This window comes from Anser brachyrhynchus (genome assembly GCF_964034855.1).
Source record: "Anser brachyrhynchus genome assembly, chromosome: 2".
Classification (NCBI taxonomy): domain Eukaryota; kingdom Metazoa; phylum Chordata; class Aves; order Anseriformes; family Anatidae; genus Anser; species Anser brachyrhynchus.
The window spans coordinates 72,511,744-72,527,311 of record NC_137695.1 but is presented as its reverse complement, the minus strand read 5'-3'; the positions used below and the strand labels follow the sequence as shown (position 1 = coordinate 72,527,311).

The 15,568-nt window shown below is 40.8% G+C and overlaps 1 protein-coding gene across 1 annotated transcript in view; it reads left to right on the top strand.

Moving 5' to 3' along the window:
- The first annotated feature begins 3,246 nt into the window (after positions 1–3,246).
- MARCHF11 (membrane associated ring-CH-type finger 11) overlaps positions 3,247–15,568 on the top strand; it is a 28,124-nt gene continuing 15,802 nt past the window's right edge. Inside the window, exons 1-2 of the mRNA XM_080578371.1 lie at positions 3,247–3,653; positions 4,257–4,412. Coding sequence (XP_080434497.1) covers positions 3,336–3,653; positions 4,257–4,412 — 474 coding nt within the window. The 5' untranslated portion in view covers positions 3,247–3,335. The remainder of the gene's footprint in view (positions 3,654–4,256; positions 4,413–15,568) is intronic.

The window sequence follows — 15,568 nt, the reverse complement described above, 5'->3', positions numbered from 1 at the left end:
AAGTAGCAAAATGGAACAAACCCATAAAAGAGCTGTTCTATTACTGTATTTACAGTACAGGCTGATGTATCAGGGAGTTTTTGAGAAAAAGGAAAAACAGGAGTTGGTTTCTAATTGTGCAGTAGCACAGTGCTTCCCATATAGTATCTTCAAGTAGTTTGTTACCTATATCCATTATTCCTGTGCAACCAAGACAGAGGAGAGACAACTTTCATTCCCTTGGGGACTGTATTTCTGCCTTTTCCATTGCCTGCTGAAAAAGCAATTCATTTCACTGTCCCCCAGTCTTATTACTTCGCTGTTATTTTTAACCATGTCATTGTTCCTTATTATTTGTGTTGCTATAACTCTTGGATGCTTCGGCCAAGATCAAGACTGTACAAATGCAGCCCGATTCTGCCAGTAAAATATTACAAGTTTTAATGGAAGAGGCGGGAACGAGAACAGAGGGCACAAGCGTTATTGCTTCAGTCATGTGCGCAGAACAGGACAGCGAGAGACCAAGGGCGACACGCTGACACACAGGGATCTGGTGCCAGCGGAGGCGTTGTGCTGCCCCTACGAGAGATGTCCACCAGGCAGGGCATGCTGCAGGCTGCCAGTGGTGCCCACTTGAGGTCACTTGCTCCAGGCTGTTCAAGGAGCGCATGGCAAAGCTGTGCTTGCACATAAATCCCGTGAGATGCAGTTCACTGTCTTAATCACAAATTAATTCTTCCTGATTTCAGCTTCTTTTCCTCCTTCTCCCAACCACCTACACTACTTCTGTTATGAAGCTGAACACCCTTTTCTGCTTAAATTTTTCTTCTTTCTGTTTCAAGCGTTGTTTTTGGCTCTTGTCCCCATCTCTCACTCAGCAGAAGGCTGAATGTTACTTTGGTTGGAGGATGTGTTATATAATGTTCTTCACCCCTTCTGCTCTTTTGTTGGCATCTCCTCCCACCCCTGGCATGCTGAATAATGCTAATATACTCTGAAACATGGGGATCAATAGCCTCTGCAATTTTTTTTTAGCTGGTGTAACAGTAGCTGTTGAAAGGCAGGCAAACAGGTGATGTATTAAATCTCATGTTTATGAAATACCCACTCACCGTCAACTCTCCAAATTAATCACTTATATGTGAAAGAATTGTTCTTCCAATTCATATTGGATGTTTTCCCTTTTACTTTTAAGAGTCACTTTGCACACATATTTTGGGCAAGATTAAGTAGAAAAGACTGACCTTCTTAACACGGTGTATTATTCTCTATAGCCAGATCTTTCTTGCTTATTCTGACATTAAGAAGTCATTCCATTTCTGCGCTGACATTTTTAACTTCTCTCTACATCCTTTTCAAAAGCTGTGTTATTTACTGAATTTGTCACAACACACAAAGGGAAAGAAAAATGGTATAAAACACCGCATATAACAAATAGCAACAGCGTGCTGTTTTTCTCTCATGCAGATGAGTAACTTTTTAGCATTCATTTCTCATTACCTTAGTTCCCCTGTCTTTTCCTCCTGCTTCTCTTTTACTGAGCACTCTGGACTCATCTGTTTGTCCTGAGATTTCCTGTTTCTTCACTGTTTGTGATTGCCCCTTCTTTCTTCAGAATTAATCGATTTGGTTAACACTGTTTCCATCGCCCTTTAGTCTCTCTGGCAACCACCTCAGGTATGACTTGGCTGTGAGAAAATCAAATGTAGAAGTTCCTAACTCCGCAGCATCCGCACTTCATCAAAATGTCACCGCCGATGCGATATTTTTCTTTTACATCACCAGATCTGGACAAAGCCATGTTACTTACCTACTTAACCACCTCAGAACAAAAGCAATTTAAGGGTTGGGGTACCTTGCCCTAGCCCAAGCTAAATGGCCAGTGTTGGCTTAGCTAATACAGAGCCATCAGAACAAGCATTTTCATGAGGATAGGAACGAGTGGATGACAAGAAAAGCTATAATGATACTTGTTTTTTTCACAAAGGCAGCCTCTGAATATGCACCTTTTTTTAGAGCAAAACTGTAAACAGGTGCCTTGTTCTTTGGCATTGGTGTACCTACCACATGGCCTGTTACAGACACAGTCTGTAGGAGGACCAAGAGGGCTTTATCTGTGGCCGGCCCCAATTAGTTTGAATCTCACTCTCCTGCAACACACAACTGCATGGTCCCTACAGACTGCATTTTGTCTGAGCTGGTCTCCAGCTGGGCCAGAAGGCTGGACCAGCGGCTGGTGAATATGCAGCCTCTCCAGAAAGTCGGACCCCACACGGTCACCGAGCGAGGAGTGCCGTTTTGGCTCAGAGCACTGCTTTGGCCTCCTAATAAAACGTCCACATCAAGAAATCCGCTACTGACAAAACCCTAGGGCTGCTCAGCGCTCCCTCATCTCGGTAGTAAATATGGAGCAGCCAGTGAAGGCTGTAAGGCCCGGTGAGCTCATCACCCATGGAGTCTAAATTTGGCTATAGGAGAGCATATGGCTTCACAATTGTCTTCTGCGGGCTTTTTCTTTCCCCATGCAGACAGTTGCTGGTTTTCTTCACGAGCTGAAATGCTCACTGGTGTTAAGTTTGCTGCTGAAATTCACACACTCTTTCCTTCGGCAACCACCCCCCCCCTCCAGCTGAACTTGGAAGAATTTCTACCCAGTGTGGTTGTTGTTTCCCCCCCCCCACCTTTTTTTTTTTGAGGAGATATTTGATCGTGATACTTTTAGCAGATTTAATTTTGGAAACGAGGTGATGTAATGAATTTGGGAAAGAATTTAAAAAAAAAAAAAAAAAGAAAAAAAAAGCCAGCCACAGAGGATGAGGCGAACCCTGCGGACAACTGTTGAACGTTCCCGAGCTCTTCCCAGCCCAGCCTTTTGCGGCGGGAGTCCGCTAGGCACGGGCTCTGTCAGCGCCCCCAAAAATGTCAGCGCCCCTCAGGAGCCCCGCGGCCAGAGGCGGGCGACAAGAGGGCGACCACGGCCGACAGCTCGCCACACGGCGGCGGCGGGAAAGGGGGGGGACGAACACGAGGGGCTTGGGGGCGAGGGGGGCCCTTGGTGCTGAGGGCGGCGGGCGGGGGCGGCGCCGCGACGGTTGCGGCGGTTGGCTCGGCCCCCCCGGTAACGGTCTTCGGGCGCTGGGGGGCGGCGGTCGGCGGCGGGACCCGCGGCGGAGCGGCGCCTCCACCCCTCCCTGCCTCCCTCCCGTCCCTCCCGCCCTGCCTCCCCGCCCCGCCGCCCTCGCACACCCGCACAGACACACACCCGCACACGCCGGCGGCAGGGGGTCACCTTGGCGGCCGCCGGGCGCCCTCCCCGCTCTCCCTCCCCGAGCCTCCTCTCGCCTCCCCGCCCCGGCATGAGCCGCGCGGCGGGGAGCGGCGCCCCCCGCCCCGCCGAGCCGCCCCGGGAGCACAGCGCCCCGCCGGAGCTGCCGCCCGCCGCCGGGGCAGGGGAGGCGAGCGGCGATCCTCCCGCGGAGCCGGAGAGCCCCGGCCGCGGCCGCTCCCCCAGCGCCGCCGAGGGCCGGAGGGGCGGCTCGGAGAGCGGCCGCGGCTCGGCGGCGGCGGGCGACAAGCCCGAGACCCGCTCGGTGTGCAGCAGCGAGAGCGGCAGCGGCAGCCAGCCCGGCGGTGCCGGCCCCATCTGCAAGATCTGCTTCCAGGGCCCCGAGCAGGTGAGGCGGGACGCGGCGGTAGCGGGCGGGCGGCGGGTGGCGGTCAGCACCAGGGACAGGGCTCGGCGCCGCCGCGCCGCACCGCACCGCACCGCCGGCACCGGCGGGTGGTGAAGGAACATAGGGGCTACCGGGGGAAGCATTCGGCTACGTTATGTTAGGTCCTGTCAGGCAGCTGGCTGGCTGAACAACATAAAGCTCCGCTCGAGGGGGGTCACAGTTCTCTGTGACGACATCCATTTCTTTCCTAGTGATCACCGTCACTGCTGGAGAAATGCATCAGACCGCGCTCGGTACCGTTTGAGGTGCCTGAAAGGGCCGCTGCTGCTGTTGGGTGATGCGCGGTAATCTTCTGCTTTTTTTTCACATACGTACACATGCCTACGTAGAGAGTTATCTGGCTTTCTATCACTAGGAGCACTTACATGTTTTTTGAGACAGTTTAGTTTTTGAGCATTGTTATAGCCAAAAATACATGTTTACTGTTTCATGGATTGAAATCGAGACCAGTTTGCAGTTACAGACCTGTAAATATTTTGGTAGTGAATATACATATGCATAAAATATTTCTTTAAAATTAATGCTTTTGTGCTGCCTTTTCAGGGTGAACTGTTAAATCCTTGCCGCTGCGATGGGTCAGTACGATACACACATCAACTTTGCCTGTTAAAGTGGATAAGTGAAAGAGGGTCGTGGACCTGTGAACTCTGCTGCTACAGATACCATGTTATAGCAATTAAAATGAAGAAGCCTTGCCAGGTAATTTATTTGTTAGTTTGTTTTTAAGAATACACCTTTGCAGTAATTTTTTTAAAACACAAAATAGTACTTGCTTTTGTTTCTAGGTTTTTGGAAAATGCAAAGGAAAACCATATATACTTCACCAGTTTGCACCTGCATCCACTTGAGTTAGGTTTTAAGAGCAGTTACATACTAAAAGATGCAGTCATTTGATTCTGGTATGTTCTAGCTTTTGTCTTGCCGGAGGAATAGTCTTCAGAGGTTGCTAAACCCTGTAATTAGATAAGTCATACTGAGACATGGCAGAAAAACTTGGATCTCCCTGCTTCTCTTTCTAAACCTTAAAAATGTTTTTATAGTTCAGTAAAGACTGAGTCAAAGGTTGATTTCATTCACTCTTCAAGCACGGGGTCCACAAATATAAAAGGAGGTGACTTTTCAGTCCTGGCACAATCCAGAGTAGCAGAACAGTGTTTAATATTTGTCCACCGATGGTTGATTCAGAAGCTGAAATGTACAGTAATATTTTTCACAGCTCCCTTTTATCAGCATCACAGCCTGCAGCTGAAAGTTACAATACAATAGTGGTAGCATGTTCAGGGAGAGGGGAGGGGAAACTCAGATGAGATCTGTTAGGGAAACCTTAATACCACTTTGCATATCAGAATTCTTTAGAGACTTAAAATTCCAACTTAGAAACTGTATTTCGTACATCTGAGGAACACATTCAGTAAGATAATTGTAGCATTCTTTTGGTTTCGATTTTATGAGCTCAGAGATGATGAAACTCCTGAGGGCCAAAGCACTCGGATCATTTTTCTGCACCTGAGTTTGATAGGACATGAATAGAAAAGACATGCTTGGATGGCAACAGCAGTTGTGTGTCATGATAAGCATTCCTTGGATGTAGGGTAGCTGGAATTTGCTTACAGCTGTTCAGATTAGGTGCAAGTAATTTCAGAGCCAGTCGTGACTTCAAGTTTTTCCTTAATGAATCCACAAAGGGAATTTTTGATGAGCTCTCCTGGATGGACCTTCTATGTAGAGCCTCTATGAGTTAAAAAAGTTGTGGATTTATAAAAGCCTCCAGAAATTGAAGGTGGTAGACTCTGTTTCTACATAGACTTTATTGGGTAGTTTAGCGGCTCAGCGTGAGATTCTGTTTGATCCTTTTGGCTTTTTTTAATCTTTTAAAAGTCTGTATTTCCTGTATATCCACGACAATTATATCATTTTCCTAGCAAGGGTTATATCATTATAAACTGTTTGCAATGACGGTCTCTGAAAATCATAGTTTAACGGCAAAGGCATGGCCGTTCCCTGCAAGCCAGCAACTAGTACAATTTGAGATGCCCAAAGGTAGCCAAAATATCTGTACAATATGTCAGATGTGACACAACTTAGAAGAGACTCTGGAACTGCTGCTGGAGGCCAAGTGGGATACCACAGTACATCTGAAGCATCATTAGACACCTATCTGTGGACAACAGAATCAAGCTCCAGTTTGACGAACAACTATTCACATTCTGTGAAAAATAGAAAAAAAGGAGAAGGTTTCAGTGGGTGACAATGATGTTTGGCCAAGCTACATGTGAAGTAGATGCAAACTGAAGAACCAAAAGATAACACCATTCTCTTCATTACTTATGGCAGATTTTTTCTTTTTCTTTTTTTTTCTTTTTTTTTGGTGCAGGGAGGGAAATAGATTAAGGTTTCTTCTTCAATAGCTTATAAAAATACTTGTCTTATTCTTAACTCTATTTTTTTTATAGAAATGACCTTTTTAAATTCTTGACAATATAAGATACAAAAAGATTTCATGGAGTTGCCTACTCAAATAACAAGTTATATTACATTCCTAGAATCAAATTACTGACACTCAAAAGGTTTCACATCTCTTTGGAGGGACACAGTAGTGCCTTTCTCATATTCCCACACTTAATATTCCTCTTGCAGTTAGAGAATCTAAAAGGAGCCCTCAGTATCGCAGTCATCTATGTATTTGGTTAAGGGTGATCAGTCTTAATATGTCCTCACTCCACTCCCACATTAATGACTATAGTATGGGCCATTTTTAACAGCTGCTCTTAAGTTTAAGCTTCTGGCCAGGTTCTGGATCATTTGCTTAACTACACAGAAGCCTTTTTTAAGGTAACTTTTTGAACAGGTTTTGTAAAAGGCTAAGGGTTAGACCATTTCAATATAAAGGTAGTTTACAACATCTTCATTGAAGCAGTGAATGCAGTTAAAAGTTCTGAAGCAAGCAAGACCTCCTGCATTACATTAGATAAAATACTTGGACAGGAGTTATTCATTGTCTCTGGAGCAAGTAGTCTGTTTCAGTCCATATCCTCAGAATTGTCTCTACAAGTCTTTTACAGAATAGACCTGTGTAGTCAGTGTCAAAGAGATAAAAAGGTTGCTATCTACCAAAGTAACTTTTTCCCAACTAAATCATCCATGCAGATTTACACCAGCTCCTCAAGTTTCCTTTTACCTCAGCTCTTTATGGAATGTTACAATGCTTAGGGAGTTAAGAAATAGAATTTTCTACATGTTCTTCCAGAACATTGGAATAGATCTGAGTCTTCCATTTAGCATGTAACATTTTCCATGGTTTCTGCTGCTTTATAGCAGGGAAGATAATCCCAATGGGGGCCTCTTTGGAGGCAGTACATTCAAGGAATAAAATTTACTATGGTAAGTGACTATTCCAGTGGCTTTTCCAGATATTCCAGAGTCGCTTTGTACATTTCAGCAACTATTAGTTAACTCAATTTTAAGAACCCAATCCTGGAAACACATAGAATTTTAATAGACAAATAAAACTTAAAACATAAAACATAATTAAATTAACCAATGGACTAACAGCAGAAGATGAGCACACAAACAAATGGGTGACATTTGTTACGATGTTTCACAGAGAAATGCAATTCGATCCATTTTTTTCAGCATACTTCTCAGGATCGTATTGAAGAGACAGATTTACCCTTGCACTAATTCATTAATGAAAACACATATTCATGTTGCTGGACTTGCTTCTTACAGCAGAGCAGAATATGATCCGATAATAGGCAAGGTTATGTGAAAAAATAAGTTTAAAAAAAAAAAAGAGTAATTAGAGGAGATGGAACAAATATTGTTTCGGGCAGGGAATTTTGGATATTTTGTGAGACAGCTTAAAAAGAAGGGAGAAACCTTAAATGTCTGCCTTGGACATTAAACCACGTAGAACTACATTTTAGATTAACAAGCAGAAAGAAAGCACAAGCAGAAATATTGTTGGTGTTGTTTTGTTAAGTGTTATAATTTCTAAGGATTTCCTTCCTAAACGAAATATAAACAGATTGCTTTATTTTTATTGGAGCTGTATAATTATTAAGCTGTTACTAGATTAGTTCACTAGATTTGCAGTTAAACGTGAATGCATATTGCAGAATGGTAATTCCCTTGTATGATTCAGAAATAATGTTTAAAAGTGGAACAGAGTCATGCAAAGGTTGAGATAATACACATTGGTGCTAAAAACATCATTTCTATAGAACTTAGTAATTAATGCATTTAGAGAATGGGCTTTTTGTAGACCATTACTGCAGTCTGTCATAAAATACTATTATGTGAGATGTTCAATATACCCTGCATTTGTATTCATGAACACATTATGTTCTGGTACTTCTGGTGAACTGGACTCGCTGCAGAAGCGATACAGTAAATCTAATTTAATTTAAAGTTTAATTTAAAAGCTAATTGCATGGCAATCCAATATTTATTTATTTTTGAAAACAATGAACAATTATTTTAAAATGTAAAATGTATTACAGCATTTGAGACCTAAGATGAAAATGATAATGAGAAATTAAATTTTTATATATGGATAGTCTTAGATACATCATATAGAAAGCACCTGCAAGTTTTAGAAACATTGTGAACAGAAAGATCCAAACAGATATTTAAAGTTAAGATAATACTTGGGTTACAGAACAGATTCACAGGTTGGAGAACTAATAATCCATTGTGCTTGAGAAAGGCTGGAACATGAAAGAAGAGAAGAGCCTTACAAAAAGTGGTAGAAACAGGTGATTATTTTAGTTTTGGCAGGGAAGAGAGGTCTGAAACAGAGAAGATTTGTCATTCATGAACATAGGCATAGTAGTTGTACTTCTCACACTCTTTTCTTTTCCTAAGCATCTACTTTTAACCACTTACAGGGAGAAGTTACTAGACTAAGTAGACCTTTTCATTTTTTACCCTCTGAGCAGTTTCAGTGATGTGTGCTGAGTGGAAGCTGCTGATTATCGATACCATTAATACCAGATCTGAAAGTCAGATAATGGCAAACAACATATGAGTAAATGGACTGATTCTATTACAGTGATACCACAGTAGGAATGGGTAGGGTTAGAATAAAGGTTGGGTAGGGTGAGTAGGAATAAAGAAGAATTAATGACAAAATACTGGATATAGGCCTAGGAGAAAAGCTAATCATCAAAGCAGTGAATGGCTGGTTGAACACTGAACCATGTTTGTAAGTCCAATGAACAGAAATAATACTCATCTAAGAGCTCAGAGTGGCCATCTGCATGGGATCTGAAGCCATCAGGAAGGAACACGGGAAATGATCAAAAGAGACAAGAACTGAAAATGGAAGGAGAGGTTGAAAAGGGTTAAGTGAATAGAAAATAGAAGTTTGGAATAGGGGAAGGAGGTTGATTTAGTTCTAGAGAGTCCTATGAGAGAGCTGAGAATGAAGAAGAGGGCAGATTTAGGTCAGAACTGCCAAAAAAATGCTAAATCAAATATTTGAAACCTATGATTCATCTCAGAAACTTGCATATTCCTTGTCTAAAAAGGATTTGAAAGGTTTGTGGTGCAAAAATATGCTTTCTTGCTGGTTGAAATGGCTGAATATTGAAGTGTTGATCCAGAAGGAGTAATTAATATTTGGGATTTTGCTAGAATGGTTGTAGTGCCACCAGCAAACTCCTGAGATCAGCTTTCCTGATTCTCTGTGTGTTCATGCTTTGCTAGATGGAACATTTGGTCATAGTTGGCATCTTAACTGATAGAACTCAGGACATCTGTCATTCTTGTCGGAGCACCAGCTACGGCATGCAGGGAGCTAGACAAGCCACTCTGGTGCTTACATCTGTCTATTTAAGATAGGGGATTGGCAGTAAAAAATAGATTAGGCAAAGAAGTGGTGATTATAGCATAGAGAACAATTTTGTACTAACGTGGATAGTGAATTAAGGCTTACCAAATCTAGTTCACTTAGCCAGTTCTGTTGTTATTCTGAAGTCCGCGTTATAGCAATTAAGTACCTACACAAAATAAATAAGACATTTTTTAAAAACAGAATTGCATCCAAGCTGTGGGGGTGTGTTCCCCTTCTATGTTACTCTTGTATTTTCAATAGCTTATTAAAAAAGGAATTGTTTTCTTGTTTTATTTTGTGAGATGTGTGAATTGTGCGCAGGGCGGTTTGAATGCTTGCATGGTGTGAAACAGCAGTTAACACAATGTAAACTGCAAACTGTACTTGAAAATAAAGTTCTAATTACAGGTGTCATCCTGATTTAGTGGTAATATATATATGTATGGTGTGTTAAATAGTGAGTTAACTACTTCTAGGGAAAATAGAGGATTCCTTTGATACGGCAGTTTTCACGGGGCAGGATGTCTAGCATGAGACATGGTGCTAGGTAGTTTTTTAGAGGAAGTATCTTGAATATAAGTTACTACGGCAATTATAAGCATAAATTACATCTTTTCAACAGATTTAATTAGAAAAGTATTTCCAAATGTTAGGGGCAGTGTGAATGGGAGTCTGCTTACCTACATATAAATAGCTACTGCCATTTTAGGTGATTAGGATAGCTAAGTAAACAATGTAAGACTTAAGGTACGGTGTGGGACCTGTGTTCAGGAATCTTTGAATAACTGTTTTTTGCCTTTTTTTTTTTGCCTATTTGATAGAATTCCCAAATAGCTTGATATTCTAGCCTAAAACTGGTGAGATTTATTTAGCGATGAAAGTTTTCTAAGTTTTTCAAAAACAATTTTTTGTCTTTTCTCTCACGTCCCAAATCCTGATCATTTGAGTGTTTAATTCCCATCAACAGGCATTAGTGAAAAAATGTTACAACCAATTCCTGATTGATTGTTTCAGCAGGCTTTTTCTATTTCTTGATGTGGAAACCTGTTAATAAATTACAGTGTACTTCTTTTATACCTCTTGTCTGTGATACCTTAGTTCATGCTTATTTAGTGGTATAAGTAGCCTGTCCTGGGTAAAACCTGGCAAGACCTCCCCTGGGTTCTCTACAACCTTTGCTGTGTCAACTGTGAAATGCTACTGTAGTTTTTTTCCACAACAGAAATTTGCTGAAGAAAGTTGGCTTTATTGACTTTGTTTCAAAACTTCCTTAGACTGCTTCTCATTTTTGAATGTTTGTCAGTTGTGCTGAAGTCTTCAATGCTGTCACTTTTGTTTACACTTCAATGAAGCCAGTATAAAATGAGTCTTGCAGTTTTAGCCACATGCTGCTTTCCCCTTACTAGTTTTTCTTTTTTTTTTTCTTTCTATGTTTTTACATATTTTTCTGGCAGTGTCTTCCCTCCAGGGCACTATTAAACTTTGCCATTTCTGTGACAAGTGTATTCCCAGTACAAGAGTACATTGTACTGATACCCACACAAACTATATTATTGGAAGAAGGCCATATTCTGAGCTAAGGGCTCATTTTTCTGATCTTTTATGCTGAAAGTAATTTCTCAATAGTTTCAGACGGTCGTGAACCTTACCATCAAGATGGTATCACTTGCTGGCTTTGTGTGTTTGTAGCTACTCTGCTAACACTGGAAGAAGAGACTTCTAAGTACTACAAGAATATTGAAAAAAGCAAGATGATTAGAGGACTGGAGCACCTGTCGCAGGAGGACAGGCTGAGAGAACTGGGCCTGTTTAGCCTGGAAAAGAGAAGACTCAGGGGAGACCTCATTAATGTGTATAAATATCTGAGGATGGAGCCAGTCTCTTTTCAGTTGAGCCCAGCGAGAGGACGAGAGACAATGGGCACAAACTGAAGCATAGGAGGTTCTGGCTCAATATGAGCACTTCTATGAACACTTCTATGAGCACTTCTGGCACTTCTTTACTGTGAGGGTGACAGAGCATTGGCAGAGCTTGCCCAGAGAGGTTGTGGAGTCTCCTTCGCTGGAGATACTCAAAACCCACCTGGATGCCATCCTGCGCAGTGTGCTCTCGGTGATCCTGCTTGGCAGGGGGGTTGGAGTAGATGATCTTCAGAGGTCCCTTCCAACCTTGGCCATTCTGTGATTCTGTGAAGATCCATAAAATTGCCACCCAGGAAACTGTATCCTGAGAAAATGAGAGCATACTTCAGTATGCCTTCTCTTCTTTGATGCTAAGGAAACTCCCTCTGCTCACCAAGGAAGAACAGACAGGGAGAATCTGCTTCTTAATGGGACACTTTATATATCTCTAATGGCTATTATCTGAGCAGTCCGAAATTTACAGTCTACTATACCTTGTGGTTACTCTCTGTACATTGTGTTCCTCCATGGATGACAAGATTAAGCATCTCAATTTCAGGGCTGCTGTTCCATAGGAGGAAAGCAGTCTGATATATTTTGCTTGGAGGAATCAGCATAACATGGTTGCTCTCTGGCTCCTGTCAGAATAACATGAATAGAATATTGGAGTCTTACACATGCAGCCTTTTGCTGCACTTGCAACACTGTCTTCCACATAACCTCTTCTTCTGTGGCCTCAAGAATCATTGGAAGCTCCCATCATTTAACGTCACTTTCCAAAAAGGACACTTTGCCTATATTGAAATGTACAATGATGACTTAAAATCATCATTAAAATAATAATTTAAAATTATCTTAAAATTCCCATGAGATTTAATAAAGAGGGTCACTTTCTCTTCAAACAGCATTTACAGAGTATTGCGATCATCTCATTGCTTTCTGAAAGTTTGTATCAAATAGTAATTCGATTAAGTACTGTCTGCTTTTTGTCAAACTTAAGGGGAAGGTCTTCATGTCATCCACTGCTCAGTATAAGGAGAGGGACCATCAAATGCTTCTTAGGGATTTCAAATTCCTCTGCTTCAGTCTTTCTTTTCTATGGCTTGGAGTAAAAGATTTAGAAATATGTAGAATAGTTGATGATTCTCAGGGAATACATCTACTTCAGAGTTTTTACATCAATAAGATTTGATACGATTACCAGGTATTTGAATGTGTTTTAAAATTGTAGATTCCCTAGGAAGAGTTTATGGCTGTGGGGGTTTCAGAAGCTCATCTACCTACTGGGCCTTCCGTTCATACTTTTGTAGATCTTACTGATACGATTGCTGTAAACCTAGCCACAGAAATTAGGACCTACAAGATCTAAGAACTTCAGTCTTCTAGACCAGATTATTTCAGAATAGATGCAATCTGTATTTCAGTTACTTGCAGGTGTTCTGGTGTTTACTTGACACACGGGAATCTTTGTCTTCATTGCACAACTCCCATGACCTAGCTCCTCATAATAATCTCCAAGAGATTCCTCTCATCTTTTTTTTTGGGTTCAGAGGTACAAAAATCAAGTCTGTTTACTTAAAAATCACCTAGCATTTCCATGGTGCTATGTGTCTGACCTAGAATTAACATATCTGAAGTGTGAATATTGTCTTTGTCCCTGTGTCACTGTCTCCCACTTTTTCATCCTCCCCTAGCTTTGCTAATGAATTGGCCAGATTAAGTACTGAGCCGTTGTTGCCTCTTACATATGAATCCCTTGGCTATGACACTGAATTTGTCACCCCACTGTTTCTCTACTCCCCTCAGTCACTATGCTGACTACCCCTTTTCCAGGATTCTGACAGAAGTAGGGAAGATTCTTGGGACAGAAATCTCTTTCAGCAGGACTTTAACTGTCTTTTTTTCTTCTGGTAATCAAATGCCTAATTCTCTTTCGGGGAAGAGAATTTTGTAGATTTTGTTTTATGATATGAAAAGGAAAATGAGTTTAAAAAGTTAAATAACTTCCTTTACAAGCTCAAATTCATCTGGGGATTTGCATTGTTCCAAAGGGGCGATTAATTTGCATCTCTTGTATTTATTTTCATTAATCAAGAAAAACACTTTCGGAAAAAATTCTGTATGTGCTGATAGGCCATGATCCTGCTGCTTGGTCTGTCTGCAGCACTCATCATCTCTGCAGGGTGATAAGAGATCCTAAGTAGCATCTGCTTAGCTGCCTGCTGCAGAATTCTGCATCTGTACTCAGCATCTTGACTGAGAGACTGAGCTGCTTCCCTTTGTTTGGCCATGAGTAGGCATTCAAAACTGACATTCTAAAAGCTGTTCTGGTGGAAGCTGGAAGGTTTGTTTTCATAGTCACACATGGACACACAAAAAATCAATCTTTTTCTTAGTGTTAGGGCTGCACAATCATTCCTAGTCCACCTAGTGGAGAAACTAGAAGAAGGATTAGTTCCTTCTTCCAGTCTCTTTTCTCCCTTAAAATCCTCTGTGAGTTAAGGCTAGTATGGCAGAAATGGTCCTTTTCACTACATTGCAGAAGCTGTCTGGTGCCGGTGTCAGAATACTGGCCATTTTCCTGATTTTTTCATACAGGTTTTTGGGATATTAGGCCATAGTCAATATTCTCTACTTCAGAGTTGTTCTTATCAGAGTAGCAGTAGTTGAAAGAGACCTAAGTAGTTCTTAACTGCCTTCATGATTTAGTTGTCTGAACCTGTGAATGCCTTTTTCATTTAGGTTTTATGGTTTTCAGTGGCTATCACCCATGCCATAAAATAAATTCCACTAATGTTCCTGACCAAGGAAATGCCAGATTTCCATCTGACATGCTTTCTTCATCAGTGCTTGTAGGGATGAGTTGCTTACAAGCTTTGGATATCAAGGGTCATTTGAAGATTTTTCTTGTCTGTTTCTATACATTCCAGAGAGGTAAAACAGAGTACCATCCTATGTAGATAAATTTACCAAGTGAACAACAAGTTGTCTCAGGACTTCCTGTAGGATCATTAGGGTGTTTTTCCAAGAGCACCCTAAACTATTGTCATCAGCACTCAGATCCTATTGTTAATATTTTTAAGGAAACTGGAAACAGTGCTGACTGTGAGACAGAGCAATTTGACAGTTGCTGATGTGAAAAGAAGACTGACACCTCCGTCATATGTGATTATTGAATTTAAAGAAGGGACTACGGTCTAGAAAATATAATAATTTGAAAAATAATTTGCAGAACAGTAAGTAGTTCTTTGATTTATTTTTTTTTATGTACAGCATGTGCTTATCCTTCTTTTTTTTAGGTGCTTCTTGATTTGAGAGAAACCAAAGGTATTTTTATGTCCATATTTGTACTGGAAGAGATGTTACATGGGCTATGTATGAGTCATATAAGCACCATTAAGCCAAGAACAATTTATAGTTTAAGGACTTCCAAGCACAACAATATGAATGGATATTACAGTTTTTGATAATATAACCACTGTTTCTTGTAGTGCTATGAATGCTGATGCATAATATAATGTCAGAAAGCTGTGTATTTTCAGTGGCTATCCCAAAATATTAGAAAAAAATTGTTTACAAATTCAAACAGCAGCATCTACTAGCTTGTAGCAATGATTATGTAGCAATATCTGCAAAAGCTTACTAAGGCAATTGATTTTTAAAATTTTGCTGTTTATTAAATTCTTATATTGAATAAGTTAAAATTTAACATATTGCTATTAATAAATGTACCAAGCATAAATTATATTAATATGTATAATCATAAATGTGTATCTTTTTATATCAAGTTTTAATTATTACACATTTTACATAATATATAAACCGAAAAGCATCATAATAAATAAGTTAATTCTTCCATTAGGCCAAATTTTCAAGCAGTATGCTGTTTACCATGTTAATTTGCACAGTCTAAATTTTGTAATTATGACTAAATTGTCTTCAAATGAAGATTTATTGCTAATGTAATTGATTATAGAATCAATCTAATTGACTTGCTAATCTAGTAGATTGCATTCTAATTGAGTTTTAGAGCAGGTTTTAACAGATTTTGTTTAAGCCAGAATCCAGGATTGTCTTCTCCATGATTACATGCTAGTTGATAATACCTTGGTATTTTT